Raw genomic sequence first — 20355 nt, 5'->3', positions numbered from 1 at the left:
CAGGCATAAATCAAAAGAAAAACATTCTTTTGCTTGGCATCCCATTATTATTCCTCCTCCTCCCTTCTGTAAAAGATTGCAGGTGCAGTTAATAACAAATTCAGCAAGCAGGTAGATACCAAGCAGACCCTTGCAATCCAAAGTCAATGTTGAAAACCAGGTAGAGATTCCAATGTTTTCACAGCCTGTACAAAAACATCTGGTTGCTATTCTGATCTATACATGTTGTTATTCTTCCTGGGCTGGTAACTTCTGAAGCCATTCAAAAATATTTTTCTCAAAGACACACCAAGTCTTGCAGGCATGATGGCTTCTTGCCACATCTATATGCATTTTAAAAAGGCTGCTGAATTTGGCTGTGCTTTAAACAGTATACATTCTTTATAAGAACATATGTAAGCTACTTAAAATGACTGTGCATGCCATTATTGTTTCTCATAAAAAAAAAAACCCAAAACAATACAAAGAATTCTTGTTTGAAAAAGACAAGTTTACATTTGATTTTTTCCTTCCCAATGCTGTAACAAGTTCAGACAGTTGACTAGTAAAATAAAAAAAATTAAACATAAATTTCACCACTTGCCAAATTTTGTCTGTAATTTATAGTACTAAATCTTAAGTTATAAAAAAAACTATCAAGAACTAAGTAAATAAGTAACAACTAGCAAAGCTCAGACTTTCATGCTTGCAGAAGAATTCTGCATGGTAAGAGGAAACGCTGTTAAGGACTACTCTTGTTTTCTTCATCCACAGACATAAATTTTTATGCAAGTCTCATGACATTCAAGCTGTCAAAATCCTTTCTTCCTATCACCTAATAGTCACTGAAACTGAAAGCAGGGGGAGTGATTGTTTATGTCCTCTTCTGTTCTCCCTTCCTGAAAATGTGTTGTTACGTGTGAAACCCTGTCCTCATCTCCAGGGCTTCATCCTACTCCCTTCATGTGGGTGCTCCACTTGCCTCAGCAAACTGAAGAATTGTTGCTCCTTGAAGGTCAATTGCCCCTGAGAGGAAGGAGCAGTGTGGAAGGAAACATCAACGGTTTGGGTTTATTACTGAAATTCAATTGTAGTCCAATCCCAAAACTCAATCTCAGGCCAACAAATACTAAATATCTTGTATCAGACTACAAATGCTAAGGAATAATATGCTTATGCATTTTAGGTAACAAACTGTTTAATAACTGGAAGGAAAATAAAAACAATAGAAAATAAAAAGTATAGGAAGAAAAAATCTGAAGTTACAGAAGAAATTTATATGAGTTTGCTTCAAATATTGTTGGTGTCCTGTCCTATAGACAGGAATGTTGCCTGAATGTAACTCAGAAAAGCACTGTTTTTACTTCTGCATCATGCAATCCCCGTATAACAAGTAGACAGGAAAAAGGTTTGGGGTTTTGCTGATTGTTTTTTTTCCTCTCTCAACTGTCCAGATCTCCTCTTTGCCCAAACAGGAAACTTCACAGGGAAGTTGCAGCACTGCATGCAGGAAAAAAAACCTTGCAAATGGTCTGAAAGCCCTTGCACATAGTACTCTCAAACCATCAGCTTGACTGATCAGAGACTTGCTGTTATGGGGACTGCACACCTCTCAGCCTCCCTTACATCCTGTCAAGAAAAAAAAATTCTGGATTTGTGGCAAAGAGCCCAACATCCATCTCCATTAGAACTAACCACAGCAAGCATCCAACAAACACTGCATAGCATGGGCAAGCTTTCGTCTTCTCTCCTTTCAGGCCTCTGTCTGATATGGTTAGCTTGATTACAGAAGTGGAATGACCAATCACTTGCAAAAACACATATCCTTAGTAAAACACAGGGACCGGCTGCCAAATGCAATTTTGACCCAAAAAGATTTATTCTGCCCTGCAGAATGAGTCGGCCAAAAATGAGACCCCCACGCACTGCATAAAAACCAGAAAGTGCGTGCTGAAAGGCGGCGCTCTTTTCTGGGGTAGTGATTCATCCCAGTGACCAAGAGGCAGCCAAACCACAATGCTTACTTACAGAAAGGGATCAGGGGAGCAAACAGAAAGAAATTAGGAAAAAAAAAAAAAAAAAAAAAAAGAGCCAAAACAAGGGGGGGTTGGACAATGTGGACATTGATACAACATAAAAGTAAACAACAGCAAAACAAAGGCATAAAATTCTGTAACATGAAGTGCCTAACGAGGGGGGAAGGGCCCGCACTTCTGGAAACATTTCTCCTTAAATCTCAAATGGAAGGACTTCAAACTGATCTCATTTGAAATCGGTCCCCTTTGCTATAGCAATGAAATTCTGGTCTGCATATCTATGGGATATCCAAAATGATGTAACAGCTCTCCCAGCAACTAAGTTACTTCAATCCTCTGCATTAATCTTCAGGCTCCTTTGATAACTCATTCAAGTTTGTCATTTGAGAAGTTCTTTCCTCTACTTTTGTAGCCAAAGTCAGAAACAATCCTGGAAACAATGTGGTTTAGAAATATTACTGGGCAAAACAGAAGTACCTCAGATTAGTTAGACACCCTTAGTATGAACCTTAAAAGATGAAAGCTTAAAGTGGTATGCATTTGCTGTGCTGACACTTCACATTTCTAGACTAGAAGCAATTAGAAGGTTATCTAGTTACATTACTAGAATTTCAACCATTCTAACTGACATTTTCCAAACCAAACACCAATTTTATTTCAGTGACATGAAATGGTATGGCCATTCAAAGAACAAAACTATCAAAAACAAATTCTTTCCCAGGTAAAAAAATATCCCACAAATATTATCAAGGCTATTTTAATGATTATTTTATCATCTTTATGCTTTGGAATAAGGTTTGGGAATTGGAAGTGAAATTTTGGCTGTGAAGTTGAAGTGTATTCCTAAATTATGGCATGTTCAGCATCTTTCAGAAATTTTAGCAAATGCTCATAAGGTAAATGAAACAGTAGTTTGTCTAAAAGACTTCTAACTTGCCCAAGTTCTTGTAGATTTTCACTACGATGACAAAAGGGATATCCCAGAAATGGTTCATCTTCTGCCAAAACTAAATCATCTTGAAGACACTCATCAGAATTTTTAAAATGTACTTAACAGAGCAAGGTATTTTCCCATAGCCTTTTTCTCATAAAATGCTAACAAATTCTGACTCATTTTCTGAAAGAAGAATAATCAAAGAAAGGAATTCAGCCAGAGGCAGACTTTAGCATGGAATATTTCAGCCTAGGAGTTAAAATCTAACAAAATGGTGAGCAGTCAAACACAGCGTTTTGTAATGACACCTGTGAAGCTAGGACAAAAAGAATATTACCATATTAGCGATGTTACAAGTCCATTACTGTAGAGAACACTACAGATTTTAATTTTCTTTTAAAGACAGAACTATTCAATATCAATTTCTGTTCCATATTTCAGAAGCAAGAGGATGTCCTCATACCACACAAGAACGATAAAGTAACCTCCTATCCATTAGTAACTCAGGTGGAGGATAAACATGCAGAAGGCTTGGTTGGTTTTAAGTCAGAGTGCCTGTATAATTTTCAACACAGCACTTCTGAAAAGAGTTGGCTAAAGACATTTCTGGTTCCCTGATGTTACTTTCTAGTGAGTCTTCAAACACTGGAGAAATTCCAGAAAACTGAAAGGATGATGATATTGTGCTACAATTCAGGAAGGGCAAACAAAGTGACCTACAATAACTGGAGATCAGCTAGCTTGACATCAGATCTAGGCAAAGTGACTGGAAAAATAAGTAAAGAATTAAGGTCAGAAATATAACGTGCCATTCCACATGGGTGGCATTTTGAACACATAGTATGCAATTTGCCACAGAATATAAGCCCTCTAAAGCTCCAGTGAGAAACGGTGGGAGTAGTTTTAGCCAATAGTTTGGGTATGACTTAAAATCATACAGCCTGCTTACAAAAAACCAACCCTTTTCACTATAAGTAACGTACCCTTTAAGTGGAATGCAAAAAAAAAAAAACCCACAAAAAAATTTCAGAGAACTAACTTTGTGAATTACAGTTAGAGCTTTTTATCAGTGGAGAATCACAACCAAGTAAAGAGCAGTTCCAGCAGGATTTGAAAATAAACACTCATGCTATCAAATGGTTTTATCAATGACATAAAGACAAGTTAAAAAAATAATATAAGAAACTGTGTGGATACCATTCATTCAAGAAAATTTGTGACTAAGAGGACAGGAGTGACATACACAATGACCTGAACTGCAGTGTTAGCTGGGTATACTCAAATGAAGCAGACCTGGATACAGTACAAATACTTCCCTCTGTTTAGGTAGACAAAACATAAATGGTAGTTGGTGGGAAATGGGATCTCAGAAAACAGCTACAGATGTTATGAAACCATATCGGACAATCAATTCAATGTGAAGTCCCAGCATCATGCTGTGACCAAAGCCAGACCAGACTCATATACTTACTAGAGGCCTTGAACATACAGGAGGCTAAGTAGTGAACTGGGCCTGGCCAATGGTTTTAGTCTCATCAAAACTGGAGGAATACAAAGCAGCTGTGCTTGTTCTTAAGACCATGTTGAAAAGTTTGAAAGGGTGCAATAAAAAGCCATGAAAATCACTTGAAAACTGGCAAAAATGCTTTAGAAAGCCTTAAAGAGTTCAGTCTGTTTAGTTTATGAAAATTATGAGGCAGCATGATTTTGCAATGCAAGTGCCAGAAAGGGAAAATGCCACATACTAAAGAGTTCTTTAATCTAATGGAGAAAGGCTTTACAAGAAATTGAAGAGGGCAACTGAGGCCAGACAAACTCAGATTTGGAAGAGAACTCATTTTTAAAAATTTGGGAGTGGAATTAAGGACAAACTCTCAAGACAAGTGATAGACTTCCTGATCTGCATGTTTTCAAATTAAGACCAGAGGACTGAAAAATAAATGGAAGTTAATATGTGCTCAGAAACAAGTAGTCAGCTTAATACAGAATAAATGCTTGAAATTTTGTAACCTACACACACACACAAACTGACAAAAAAGCCTAAACATTTCTTTACACTTAAGCTCTATGAAACCATTATCTCTCAAGAACTACTACTGAAAGAAGGTGCTATCAGTCATTTGTCACTAACGTGCATAACTCCCACCGTTTCTCTCTAAGTGCCCACTGTAGTCATGCTTCACACTCATTTCATGGTTGTATTCGGTTTGTCCATATTTGCTGTCATTAACAATTTCAGCACTTACCCATGACTTCAAACCAAAGAAAAACGAACATGGAAAGAGGAAAAGGTGGCTATAAAGAAACAAGAACAAAAAAACCCATATGCACACTCATAAATTAAACCTTGAGTTGTCCTACAACCTGCTGGCAACACCATTTCCCTAGGTGATGCTGGAAACAAAGGAGTTGTGAAAAGTCCAGATGGACGCTATTTAAAACAAGTCCTTTACCCCTAACGTTCAAACACTTTGATGACTGAGATGTTATATAAACCATCGTATTTCGCTGAAATGCAATATTAGGTCAGAAGACAATCAAGACAGCATTCAACTCAAGTCAGGCAAAACCCACAAATAATATAAAGTTCATTTGTACCCCAATGTGGGCCATAAATACACACATGTAAGTATGTACTTTCACAGAATAGTATACGTATAATGTTTCTTACCTGAGGGGATTTTAGCATCTGAAATACACTGATGCCTCCAAAAGCTAATGGCAGATCTTTCTCTGTTCTGCAGTCGACATAACCTCTCAGCTAGCCCACCCCTGCAGAGGATAAAGGAATGTTCAGTTTTGCCAGGAATCGGTATTCAGTTTTGCCAAATGACAAGCCATAGAACAGATGGAATATGTATGTTTTGACCCTTAGAGACAGAAACATAAGGTAAAATTAAATTTTGCAGAGTAGTTCTCTTTAATTTTGATTTTCGAATGGATATACTCCCAATAGAACATACGCTTAGGGTCAATACATACAATAAAACATATTCTGGGTGTCCAAAACCTTCATATTTTCAGTCCTGTCTCCAACACAAGGACTGTACCGGAAGGTTCCCAACTTTTCATTGCATTTATACACATACCCTGATAGATACTACAGACCATTGCGAATTCAAAACAAACCAATGTAACCACCAGTTATAACAGGTCGGGATTTTTTTCCTCACAGATTTGTTTGTCTGTTGGCAAGGAGTGATCACAAAAATATTCTTTTACCCATACTTGACCCTATGATTCATTTCACAAGCTGGGTCAAGTGTGCAGTTTCAGTGGTCTGAACACTCTCCAAGATGAAATTAATTTAGCATTCCCAAGGTAAGGAGCAAAGGAGTGGCATCTAGTACAAATACATTTAAGGTAACACTAAAGAAATTCCTACACCTGCATTCAAAGCCAGAAGACATAATTTCTCACTTTAAGAACAAAAAGACGAATGTGTTGGAAGCTGTCTTTGGGCTACTTACAAAGAACTCTGGACTACTACGGGCGTATTTGAGCATTTTTCTTTGGCTTCAAAGAAGTTATTTGCATAAAAACCTACTTTGTTCTTTCTTTATAGAGTACGTTTTTCCACAACAAGCACTATCCAGTATATCAATGAAGACTTTTGCTATGGTAAAATGTGTCCTTGGGTTAAACTGGTTTAGGAATCAGCAGAGATAAGATACAACCACCTCATGATTACTTGCACATGTGAATAGACTATTTTGGTTTAGAAAAAAAAGCAAAATAGATTGGTAAAGCTCACGTTACAAATGTGAAACTGGGAGGACTCACACCTGTAGAAACCAAGAAGGAGCTAAAAAGGCTAAGCAGCACTTCAGGCAGGATGTAAAAAAAATATCTCTTTAGCAGTTACCAAGCAATTTCACCTGCAGACAAGTCAACAGGTTACATGAAAGGTCATTAGCGGTCTCAGCTGAATTTCTGATGGACAAGTATATACTTGCAAACTATCCCAAGAATTATCAGATGGCATGGTTAAGCACCTTAGTAGTAAAGATCACAGAATGAACACTCTGAAATACAAGAGCCACATTTGACCCAGAATGATCCATAAAATTTCTGTAGTTTACATAACTGCATCTCTTCTATGGCTGGTGTGAGTTTCTCTCTTCCTTTCAGGCACGGAAGAGAGAAACTCAAACTCTCTTCAGAGGAGGAAAAATTCCCCAAACGCCCAAAATAGAGAACACACACTTAAGCTATATATAAACCCTGCCATATTAAGGAGGAAAACAAACAAATATTTAGGAAGTCCTGGGCTCCAGTGAACTTCCAGGTAAGCTTAACAGCCTTGTTTAATCCTGCTTTCAACATGGACATTTTAGACACAGGGGCAACTAATACAGAGAAGTGCAATGGAAGCTTTGGTACCAAAAGCAGCACAGTCAAGCACAGAACTTCATACAGGATAACTTACTCTGCTAGTAACACTGCTCATCCATGTTTTCCCCCAAACTTGAACACTCAAGCAATTACAGCACCACAACACTCGTGGGCAAGACTTCTTGCCAGGAAACTGTTCTTAGATGCATTTGTAATTCATCTTGGCTGTGTGCTCTACATGAGCCGTGATGGAACAGGTAGATGCCAGCTCAGCTAGGGTTAGAAATGCAGCAGTTAAATGCATTTTGAGCTTGCTTACTTAAGTCTTGCGTGTATAGCCTGCAGCTGAACTCTGTGGTTGGACTATAGCAATACACAATACAGCTAGCAGCTCAAAAACTTGTTTTGCTGAAAGAAAACTGTTCAACAGGAGTGTTCTAAAACCCTACTCCACGCCTTCCACAGACAACAGTCAAAGAAATTTATTTTTTTCAATATATGCTATTGATATATTCAAATATATCAATATTATTCAATATTAGTTCAAATAATAGTTCAAATAGTTCAAATAATGCTAGAAAATCTTAAGGTACCTGCAGAAGAGGGCAGCTATTACTGGTTCACATCTTCATTTCCCCCCACCTTTCCCTGATCAGGGCTACAATTGTGTCCAGTCAAACAATTCCTACTCTTCTGTAAGCCCACTACTGTTTCACCTGTGGCAGGAACAGCCTGTAGCATGAAGGACTCAAGTTCCTGGTTTTGTGGCTATTGCACACAACAGGAATACACCATTCCTGTTCCAGGCCTGATACGCCTACCAGTGAGGGTCTCACTGGCGCTTATAACTTCATTACTAATTTGCTAACCATCTGTATTAGGATAATAGTTATCACAAAGGTCCATGAAAAGTAAAGCGGTGCCTTTCCTTAGCAGCCCTTTGGGCTAATAAAATTTATTGATACTTATTATCATCCTTCCATTTGCATTCCAAATGCAGTTAAAAATAGTTTAAACAGAAAACATCATAAAATATTCTACATCTGCTTGGTTGCAGAATATAAAATTTAACCAAGAATGCATTTATGAAAAGTTCTCAGCTGGACATTGGAAATGCTTTTTTTGTAATGTCTGTTTCATATTGTGAAATTTGAAAATAAAATTCAAGGACATGCCATGGACAAAAGGAATTTCTATGACAAGAGAGAGAGTTTATGGTGTGTTTCCTTTAAAAGGTAGAAACAAAGGCATTTAACCACCACCCAAAACCTAGGAGGATTAATCCCCTTTTTAGCTTGAGCACATAAACAAAGAAAAACATGCTTTCTGTTACATATTCTAACAGATTTGATGACAACGGCATTTGAAAACTACCAGTTCCTTCTCATACAGTACAGGTGCCCACACTTAAAAATGCCTCTCTGTGTGCCGTGAGACACTGAACTATACAGTCAGTCACTCCTGGCTGTGCAGATGAAAGATAAAATGGAGTTACACAGAGCTTACTCAAAGCAGAGCATGCTATTAAGCAGTTGCCAGCTTCAGTGTAAGAACCAACCCCATGTTTTGAAAAAAGCTACAGGGTGAAAATTACTATTATTTTATTCCCAACTGCACATCTGTGGACTGTTAAATACTGAATGAGCTTTTAAATTCAGTCTTTGGTAGTAACTAGGTTTACTGGGACTAACAGCAATTTTTTTTTGCTATAGATTCTATCATAGGGAAGAAACTTTTTGCTTATTTTGGTATTACAAGATAGAAATGGGTAATATTCACTAGCTAGAATATCCCCTAGCTTTCCTGGCTTTTCAAGCTCCAGAAACTGTTTGGCTTGGTTTTGCCAGATAAGGAGAGGTTTGTTGCCATCAAGGGTGGAGACTGGATTCTACAGTACCAGTCTTGGTTAATCTGCAGTCTGTATTTATTTATGCATCTAACCATTTCAATAAGTTTAGAAAAAGATATTCAGTTCTCTCTTTTGCAGAGATTAGCCCTTATGATGCATTTAATTGTCCTCCATGACGAACTCAACATCTCTGTGTGTGTGTATGTGTGTATAATTGGCAAATACATTTTAATTAGTAATGTACAATTTCTGTAATCAAGGAAACTGACAGACTGTATTTAAATAACAAAACCTGTAATTTGAAATGCATACTTTACTGACCAACGCTTCAAACTTGCCCCCAAAATGTTTCAATATGAGCAAACTGAATGCACTTGGCAAACTGTTAAAGCAAAGGCCGTTAGGGAAGCCAAACTGCTCAGATACAATCTCCACTGCCCACAACCTTTTTATTTTTAATCACGAAACTTTCAGTACAACTATTTTGTTCCTTTAAACCCCTGAGGGTGGACAGATTTAACAAGCAGAAATCCGTGTCCTATTTTTGTACTAAATCTAAGCTTGTTGAAATACCGTATTTAAAACACCACATTGCCATTACTGTCCATGTCCAACAATATCAACATGAAAGACAGCTTTGATGACCACAAGAAAGTGTAGCATGTACTCAAAAGCTCACTTTCTGGTGACTGTCCCTTTCCACAAAGTTCAACAGCAAGACTGAAGAGTTTTATGCCACCATGTAACAAGTATCACCAAAAGGCAACACTGAGCCTGATCTGTAACTCTCAGGCTGCTGGTCCCTAGCTTCCAATTCCAATGAGGGAGAAGGACCGACAGACAGGACAAAAGAAAAGAGCATTAGTGAGCAGGCTGTGTTTTGAAGTCATCTTCTATCTTTCTCGAGATCTATGTTCATTTATTAAGGCTTTCATTTGGCATGGCACTTACCAAAAATAAGCCCTCATTCATCTAAGTTTACTCCTTTCCAGACTTCATTTGAATTTAAGAACAATGAACACTTAAGCATCTCATTACTGACATGTCTCCTCATATACACCATGTATTTCAAAACACTCTAAGTTACACAAATGTATATCCCCATCTCAGGACTCAGCAATTTCCCTCCTCTCTTTTCAAAGCAAGGACAGAACTCCTCTCACATTTCCAAGTTCACTGGTCAAGTAACTGACTTTTGCAATGCTCCGCTCCATATTTCCAGCCCACAGCGTACTTGCTAATGAATTAAAAAGGACTCCTAAGCATGCTGGCATTTAATTTGTCAACCTGCAAACCCATAAGCTATTATCAGCTAGTTTACAACCTGCAAAATAATAAGGAACACTGAATGTCGACAGTCACTACCAAGTGCTCCCTTAGGGTACTAAATAGCATGGGTACACGTGAAAGACATGATTGAAGAATGTTGGCCTCGCAAGCGCAAGCCTCCTCTACAGAGGCCTACCTCCTCTCCAGTGCAGAAGAGAAGCCGTTGACTTCATAAAGTAACAAGGGATCAGAAAGAGTAATGTTAGCTTTACAGATCAGCCCCACTCAAGCTCTGACTCAACAACTAGATTTATAAAGTTTCATGTTGGATGAACCACTATTACCATCATTGCTGGCATTATTCTCTTTGTTGAATGTGGGATACTTCTCTGGAATCAAAGCATAACACAATTTCTTTCCCTACGTGATAGAACAACCAAAGATTAAAGTAGGCAGTGATAACTGTAATTCCCTATAAAACTTGTCAAGCAATTACACTCTGCTACAAGTTCTGGGGTCTTTCCCTTGGAAAGGAATCAAGTGTTTCTCCTGACCCAAAATTTCCATGTCAAATGAACAGCATCTGAGGTACACAACTAAAATGAAAGGATAATGGAAGATCTGTATTCTAACACAATTGATAATTTCTAACACACAACTACCAAGGGCCAGCTGCATCTGCCAACACAAAAATACAGAAGACCCTCCATATTTTTTTCAAAAATATACCGAGTAGACAGGCAGTGCAGTGATTTAGTAAACTGGATGCTGGATTTTCTTGCACAACAGCTGCTCACATTTCAATACTCTGATCTGTTGTACCCATCCAGAGAGGTGTTGTGTCTTTTTCACACTAGCCAAATCAACAAGGCAGACATGCTTAGAGAGCCTCTTCTAGAGTCTTAAGGATTCAAGGATCTGGAGCCTCTCTTAAAAGAGTTCAATAAGCCAAAATCTTCTTGAGTCCATGTAGTCTCTCACCACTCTTTTTCTAATGTACCACGAAGGAAGTCACCTCCATAAAACGTATTTGGAACAAAGATACCATTTTTGTGAGTCCCCATAGCGCAAGGTATCTAACGCAGTTGCTGAAAGACTAAAGTAACCATCTAGAGAATTTACCTTGTCTTCAGCTGTAAATTCCAACCAGCGTGTACTAGAAACATCCTTAATAACACCTTTAACAATTAAATTTTTGCAAGTTATGTCTGGACACTATAACACAATTACTCCTGCAAATCCAAAATAATTCTTTGTCATAGACACCAAAACTTCACCATTCTTGTGTTGTGAAATTTGGTTTCCAGGTCCTAGTTGTCTTGGACAGCACAGAGGAAGAGATGTAAGGGGGATTACAATTGTGGCTGCTGAGAACAGGGTGAGTGAGCAGTTTCTGCATCCCATATGGCCCCAGGGAAATAGGTGATTGATTTTCCCATGCCTGTATTTACCCAAGTTATCTCACAGAAAATACCTGAAATAATTTAGGAACATCTTTGGAAATAGGTAAGCTTTTGGGGCCTGCTCTTTTCATAGTTTTCAAAACATTGATCACCTCTTCTTAACAGCCACTGATAAAAACCCCACCAAACCACAGCTGAAAAGTTTACCACAGCTCTCTGGCTCTTAAGACTCCTTATTAGAAAAGAAGTATTTCAGGTTGTCCTACTTCTCTTACAGAAGAAGCTCTCAGCAGAAGTAAGATGATTCAAGAAGGAGAGTCTTCCCAGAAATAAGTTATCCCCTTTCTGGCTAGTATTAAAAATAAAAAAAATTTAAAAATCAAGTGCCAGACTCACATGCACAATTTCTCAGAATAGAGTAACAAAATTTAGATGATGACTCTGTGTGGACCAGTTCTCATGTGCGAACAGCCATGCCCCACAAGATAAGGGAAGAGCCTTCGCTTCAGTTCTGAAGGTTTTGCCTTTTCTGAGCAGAGACCTTGCATAGAAAAGCAAGCTCCATGGTTAAACAGACCAAAGGCACCAAAATTATTTCTCTCTGATAGGGAACAACTGTACCCTGCTAGACCATTCTGATCAGTAAAATAGATTACATGTGAAATTGGAGAAATCTGCCATATTAAGAAAAGTGGTTTGGGACTTTTTTTACTAAAAGTGGTTTTTTTTTCCTTTTAACATCAAGCATCTGGCCCAGTGAAATCATCAACACTTACTAGAAATAAGGCATTTTGACTTTCAGAAAGTGCAAAATAATTTGCCTGTCTACATTGCCAGTGATTACAAGTGATACATCTGTAGCACAGCTGTGATATTTTTCAGTTATAGTCTTCTAAACCAGCAAGAAATTCACTAGCAAGGAAAACTTAATCCAATAGTTAAAATAAGCGTAAGAATATGACGGTCAAAAGGGCTAGTCTGTTGCTGTTACATGCATCTACAAGTCGCGTGAGGGTGTAAGAAAGAACAGACCCAATTTTAAAGTAAAAGCCTCCTTCAATTGTGCCAGCTCCTCCTCCCTTGGCAATTTCCTTTATTTTCAGGACCTCAGTTGGCCTCATGTGACAACTGGGTTTCATTTTACTGCACATAGTAACAGGACATTCTGTAATTTTCTCCTCTTTCGATAACAAAAGTTAATTTTAGCAGATCAGATCTGCAAATGGTCTACATACAAGTAGATATAAGATAATGAAACAGAATTTCCTAAGATCTTATTTTACTAGTAAACTAAAAACAGCCACTCAAATATATAAAAAAAATTCAAACAAAAAGCTAAAGCATCTATTCTTCACAAATAAAAGCTCTTACAATGTGACAGATTTGGAAGTAGGGTTAACATTATATAATTTAAGATATATATTTCCTGCATTAAAACCCAGACTTTTTTTTTATAGAAATAAAATCTTACTAGAAAAAGCATACAACTAATAAAACCTTTAGGAAAGGTTTACTTGTTTACTTGTAGACAAGAAAAGCTGAGTGCATGCATTTTGAGTTTTCTCCTTTACAAATATTGAATGAGCTGTTATTTAACCTATATAAAACACTTTTAGATGTTCAATACTCTTTATTTGTCCCTTCTTTCACAAAGGAACTTTGAGAGACTTGCAACTAGCGCAGTTTAGACATTTCAGCCTGTAGCATTAACATTAATTCCAAATCTAAGAAAAGGAGCTTCCTGAAAATTGTTATTTGCAGCGTATACTCTCTCCCCTCAGGTTTGCAAATCATTTGCATTATTTTCCCATGCAGTTTTGACTGAAGCTGAGAAAATGAAACTTTGTGGTGGAATAAAAGGGCAGGAACATCTAAACCCAACAGCTCTTGACCTCTTGACACCAAGGCAATTCACCTCAGTATCAAATACCACTAGGAGCACCTCCTTATCAACTTTCTTAGTAGCTCATACGCACAGTACAATGACATTTATCTCTCAGTGTACCTGGGAAAGTTACACTACTCCCACTCCATCCACCCGTCACCAATTTTGTTTAAATAAAGGAAGGTAGCTACACAAGATGGTATACACAACCAGTGTTTAAGGTGAAGATGTCCAGGAGCAGTGGTATTGATGGCTGTGAATGAAAGAATGATACTTTGCTACTAGCATGAGAAACTAGCACCTTCTACAGCACTGCCTTTCAGGTTGCTTCAGAACCTGCCTGGGACCACCAACATCCCTGAAGGACAAACACCACTACACAGAATACCTGCTCTCCCCTGTGGACTGTGTTAGAAAGAACAATCTTTATTTAGAACAATTCTAAAAACAAAACCTAACATTACAGGGGATACATGAAGAGATATGAGAATTTGGCAAAAGGACACAGAATAATAGACCAGTCAGTAGACGTGAGGGGGGAGGAATAGCTTCTGTCATGCCTTCCTCACCTGCAGATGCTAATCACTTTCCAAAACCCCACTTAACTCCTAACAGGAGGATTGCAACATGTTCCTTCAAATTTCACTCATCATAAGTGACGTTGTATAATGTGCATGTTCTTTTGGGGACATAGATGGGTTTCTCATTTCATTTCCACATAAAGGTGTTGAATTTACACTCAAATTTTTAACACTAGGATGAGCAGAATTCATTTTTATCATCCATAATTAGCTTACTTCAGAAGGTTTTCGGCTGTTTTGGTTACATCTTGATTTTTGTAGCATATGAAAATAACATCTGTAATAGGATCAAACAAACAATACACTTTCCTCCCATCCAAGCAACTATCCATTTCCATTTTCGCACCAGGAAGATTCCAAGAGAAGAGGACAGTAGAAAGTAACTTCTGTAATGGTGTTGAGTGTTGGTAGATGAGGGAAGAGCAATGATGTCATCTACCTGGACTTGGGTAAAGCATTTGACACTGCCCTGCACAACATCCTTGTCTCTAAACTGAAAAGACTTGGATATGATGGATGGATGACTTGGTAGATAAGGAATTGGTTGTAATGTTCACACTCAAAAGAGTTGTGGTCAACGTGGTCATTGTCCACGTGAAGACTAGTGATGGTGGCGCTCCTCAGGAGTCCATGCTGGAACCAGTGCTGTTTATCTTCCTCAGCAACACGGACACTGGGACTGGGTGCACCCTCAGAGAGTTTGATAATGACACCAGCTGAGTGCTGCAGTCACAACACCGGTGGGAAGGGATGCCATCCAGAGGGACCTTGACAGGCTTGAGAGGTGGGCCTGTGTGAACCCAATGAAGTTCAACAAGGCCAAGTGCAATGTCCTGCATGTGGGTTGGGACAATTTCCAGTATCAAAACAGGCTGGGTAGTGAATAGATTGAAAGCAGCCGTAAGGGGAAAGGGCTTTGGGCTGTTGGTGGATGAGAAGCTCACCTTGACCCAGCAATGTACGCTTGCAGCCCAGAAAGCCAACCATACGCTGGGCTGCATCAAAAGACGCATGGCCAGCAGGTCGAGGGAGGTCTACTCTACTCTGCTCCCGTAAGACCTCACCTGGAGTACTGCATTCAGCTCTGAGGCCCCCAACATAAGAAGGGCATAGACCCGTTGGAGTGAGTCCAGAGGAGGGCCGGGAAGACTGAGAGGTGCTCCAGTCCCCTGACCTATGAAGACAGGTTGGGAGAATCACAGTTGTTCAGCCTGGAGAAGAGAAGGCTCTGGGGACACCTTATGGCAGCCTGCCGGTGCCTAAAGGGGGCCTGCAAGGAAGCTGAGAGGGACTTTTTGACAAGGGCCTGTAGCGACAGGACAAGGGGGAATGGTTTTAAGCTGAAAGGTGATAGATTTAGATTAAATATTAGGAAGAAGTTCTTGACTGTGAGGGTGGCGAGACACCGGAACAGGTTGCCCAGAGAAGCTGTGGATGCCCCATCCCTGGGAGTGTTCAGGGCCAGGCTGGATGGGGCTTGGAGCAACGTGGTCTGGTGGAAGGTGTCCCTGCCCATGGCAGGGGGATTGGAATGAGATGACCTTTAAGGTCCCTTCCAACCCAAACCATTCTATGAATCTACAGTTATCTCAAGTTTTCCACAGACACTAACGGCTGGTTTGGGGTTTTTGTTTAGTCTTGGTTGGGGTTTGGGAGGCATGTGGTAATGTTAGGGGGTTTTCTTTGAGGCTGCATAGAAAAATGTATCAATTGAGGTAACAAGAGTACAGCTGCAAACAGGTAATGCAAATATAAATGCAGATTGCAGTGTGCCGAAAAAATTTGGAAGAGGTATAATATTTTTTCAGAAAATATAAGCTAAAATATTATCTCTGCTTGAAGATAGCTTCAGTTGTCTCAAACAACAAAAAGAGATTAAAATAGAAATAATTTTTGTTTTCCTAAAAGTAAAAACAAAACCATAAGAGGCCTATTCTACCTGCACAGAGACCTATTCTACTTACATCAGGACTCTTCCATGAAGTAAGTATAATTAATATGGATTTGGAGTTGAACTTCTTGCACAGGAATTCACATAGGAAGACAGGAGCTCTACCACTTGCATCATCTCTGCCCAACCCATGCTTTCCTAGGCACCAGCCAGGAAAAAGACAGCCCAGCGAAGCAGAGGTTTTCAGCTCTCTTCCACCTACTGTTCAGTTCCAAATGGTCCGAGTGAGAATGCATGGGCCAGATCCAGCTTGCAGGATGATCTCTCCTGCTCGCTGCTTTTTCTGCTGTGGCCTCAACCTGCAGCAGAGGTGGGAAGGAAGGAGAAAGGACAAGCCAACAACTGCTACGTGACTTCTAGCTATATAACCAGAAAGAAGGGGTTGTCACTTCATCGATCAAGAAGCTGAGAAACCTTTCCCTGAACTGGCTGTCAATTCACAGCACTGAAAACCTGAGCTTTCCCACTGAGGATGCAGACTCTTATATTCACTGTTAGCACACCAATGAAAAAGTTTTCCATCAACAGTAAAGGGAAGGATGGGAAACAGACATATGTGGAATTAATGCCCTGAACAGGAAGAGTGAAAAGATGGCAATTACCTGGACAAGCAAAATAACTAGATACACAAAACTCATAACTAAGGAATTTCCTGCCTGCTTCCCTGTTCTCAAAGGAACCCAAGGTGGAACCACAGGATGGAAGAATGGAAAACCCTAGGAGCTCTGCTCTTCTGGCCACTCCAGACAGATTACATTCTCCATCATTGTGGTTGGTTTGGTTTTGTTTATTTGTTTGTTTTTAAAGCTATTTATTCTCTTAAACACTTGTTTCAGTGTATCTTTGCTGTAAAATATATTTTTGCACTGATTGTTGATAGAAGTTATCAATGAAGCTGGTAGGTACAGATTCAAGTCATGTTTAAGCTACAGAACTCCTCGCTCTGGGATGTTGTTGAGCAACCAAAAGTTTTCACGGCTTCAGAAAACTACTGAGCAAACTCACAAACCCACTGAATGTAACAAACAGCTCCTGAGCAGCAAACTGCTGAAAGGCTGTAAGTGCATCTGGGCAAAACTGTATGCTTGTCCTGTTCTTATTATCTACACACGTACTTGCTTTTGGCCACTAACAGGTGTTTTTTGGGGTTTACAGCTTTGGACTAACCTAGTACAGTTGTGTCTTTATGTTTTTAAAGTAACAACAAATAAAGCAAAGCACTTTTAAGTACAGAGATCCTCAGTAAAAAGGATTTTCAACTCTGTTCCCTCAGTCAGCATTTTGAAATAGCCAAGAACATTTTTAGAGAAAAATAAGGTATGGCTATTTAACCAAAGTGAAGATTTACTTTTTAAGTAATTGACTGATTACTGTACATGGAATCTGCTGTAAAAAAAAGTAAGAAAGAACCACATTGTTAAAAATACAATAGATATCTATAGCAGCACTGTTCGTAATTGCAGTCTCCATTTGAGGCACACCCTCACATATACCATTGAAGTTAAAGCAACATTTGTTCATTCAGTATAGGAAGTGGCCATTTTTGCACTGTAATTAGCTAGAGAAATAGTGAATTTTGAACATCAGGCTACTGCTCAGGCTGTTTTCTTTCAGCAGTTAGGTATCTTTTTTAATGTATCTGATTAGTCACAGAGATTTAAATTTCAGGTTAACAAATATAACCCACCTTTGCCTAAATATCACTCTGTCCTACGCTATTCAGCAGTATTGCTCATCTACTCCTCTCCTATAGTATTTTGGATAATTTTGCCCTGACAAATCTGCAGAGGAAAAAAAAAATTAAAAATAGAAAAATCAGAGGTACAGCATTTTTGCAGACTAGAGAGGCACAAAGCAATGAAATGATCACATGCTAAAACAGAAGTATGTCCGCTCACACGTCTGTAAGGCACTGTAAAGCATTATTAGAAGCGCAAAAACATGCAAAAATGTTGATTTTTATACAGGAGTTCAAGATCAAGAGCTTTCACCACAGATTTAAAAAGTGAATTGAGTTCTTTCTTGCCTTGTTTACAGATAAATGACATTCTTTAAGCTTTTGGAATTTTCCTCTCTAAAATGTTTATCCTTGAAATGCATCCCTACTCTTCTGTAAGTATTCTTTTACTTACAATTAAAAGAAAAAAAAAAAGTTTCCTTAAGGTGGACAGTGCATTTACCTCAGCAGCTTCCTCTTCTTCGCAGACTCGGCGGGGGCGCGGGGGGCCCTGCCCGCCTGCTTCCCGGGGGTGCGGAGAAGGGCCTGCGCAGACCTCAGCCACTCGCCGGCTGGTCGTGCTGAGACGTCCCCCGTGTCCCCTCCTGACCTCAGCTGTAACTCCTCAATGGATCCTGGAATAGTCTTCGCCAGGCCCATCTCTCCTTCTCCCGTGCCGTCATTATCAGATGAATACTCAGAAATTTCTGCTGAAGTTGTCTAAACAAATAAAAATGTAAAGCTATTTAAAACGGAATGCTAATGAGACAGTACAGGTTAACACAGGCAGTTATTTATGTTCCCTAGTAATCCATAAATTTCATGGCAATTTATTGATTAATATAACTTGGACAATTTCACTGTAAGTGCACATTAATCTTTTGTGAGTCAACGTAAACTCCTGTACATAAGGACCATCTCTTGAGGGACAACTGGGACAAGGAACAGTTACTTTTTCCAACAACTTATCTACAGAACTTATCAAAACAATAAGCCAATGCTTATCTCTATCAAGAAAAGTTTCCAGACAGGTGTCAGGATTAAAGCAAGTTTTCAGAAAAACAGAAAGGGGCTAATGAATGGCAGGGATCATGACTGGCAGGAACGCTGAGAGAAAGCAAGCTTTCACATCGGGATTCAAGTAAGTAGGAAGGCTGGTTTCTGTAGTCTGGAAACAAAGGGAAGAAACACACGCCTCCATTGAGAACTCGTAGCTGGCAAAAAGTACGTAGCCTTTTGTTAAAATCAGATTTTGGCCACTAATGCTGGCCTTCCCCCATGTCAAGCAGGCCAACAGCTTCCCAAGAAGGTTTCAGAAGTGGAGCATAAGCTATCGGACCGCATCCAGGTAGCTCCAGGGAGGATTGCTCACTGGTCATCAGCCAGGGCCGTGAGCAAGCGGGGCTGGAGTTCACAGTCATAAAACCTCGCTGGAGGTCTTCTCCCAGAAACTCCCAGGACACACTGAACTCATCCCACTGACGGAGGGATGAGAGGAGAGGTTGAGAAGCCCCAAAAACAAGTCTGCAAAGGGACATGGAAGGCTTAGGAGAGGGCTGGCAGGGAAAATTCACTTGCTTCAGCTCAGCTTGTTTTACTCTCTTCTAGGGCTCCTGCACAAGCAGGGCAAGGCAGCTGGGTTGGCACCCTAAGGTGAGCTCTGCACAGTTGTTATGTATGTTATGCTCTCTTGACCCAGTAGTTCTTGAAGTACTGAGTATTAAGCAAAACTACTTGGAAGGTGGCACTTTACCTAGTAAAGAATGAAAAGATCTAAGACTCTGAAACAGGCAGAAGACTAAGAAATATGAGCTGGTCTCAGTCTTCAGGAGCTGGTTGGGAAAGAAAACAAAACAAAACCAAAACCCGCTCCATGCAAGTTCTGGTGGGGTGAGCATAAGAACAGTCCCATTACTAGGACCACCAGCACTGGCTCAGCTCAAGGAGGCCTGCACAAAACTGTTCTGTAGAAGAGGCAAATTAAGTAACTCAACCTGATCCTTGAAAGAACCAAAACCCAATGCAAAACATTAGGTTCACATTATCAAGGGAACTGGAAAGATGGACTTTGCTCCAGATCTGCTGCCCCGATCACAGAAGAGGTCCTGAAAAAAATTAGCCTGTTCCTCTAGTCTAATGCAGTAAGCAGCTCTCCTCACACGTTGTCTGACAGCTGGCTCTGATAAAGAGTTTAAAGATAAAAGAGGAAAGGGAGGAAAATCACTGCATTCACTGATGCTGTTGTATGTTATTAATTAGTGTAATCATCTGAAACCAACATTTCTCAACTGTGCACAAAAATGAGTTCAGGTCTTGCCAGTTCTTTAATACATTCTTCACGTAAATGATGAGACACTATGTTCACGTTCTGAGAGCTTACCTAAATATTCTGGAAATTGGAAGGACTTTTAAAGTT

The 20355-nt window shown here is 39.5% G+C and overlaps 1 protein-coding gene across 4 annotated transcripts in view; it reads right to left on the bottom strand.

The window, feature by feature from the left end:
- SPIDR (scaffold protein involved in DNA repair) overlaps nucleotides 1-20355 on the bottom strand; it is a 209100-nt gene that overhangs the window by 135602 nt on the left and 53143 nt on the right. For all 4 annotated transcript variants that reach the window (XM_040585563.1, XM_040585564.1, XM_040585565.1 and 1 more), the window contains exons 6-7: nucleotides 18403-18659; nucleotides 5621-5721 (exon numbers count right to left, since the gene is read on the bottom strand). In XM_040585563.1, the coding sequence (XP_040441497.1) occupies nucleotides 5621-5721; nucleotides 18403-18659 (358 nt within the window). The remainder of the gene's footprint in view (nucleotides 1-5620; nucleotides 5722-18402; nucleotides 18660-20355) is intronic.

Source organism: Falco naumanni, chromosome 3 (assembly GCF_017639655.2).
Source record: "Falco naumanni isolate bFalNau1 chromosome 3, bFalNau1.pat, whole genome shotgun sequence".
NCBI classification, from domain to species: Eukaryota; Metazoa; Chordata; class Aves; order Falconiformes; family Falconidae; genus Falco; species Falco naumanni.
This window is presented reverse-complemented; position numbering and strand designations above follow the sequence as displayed.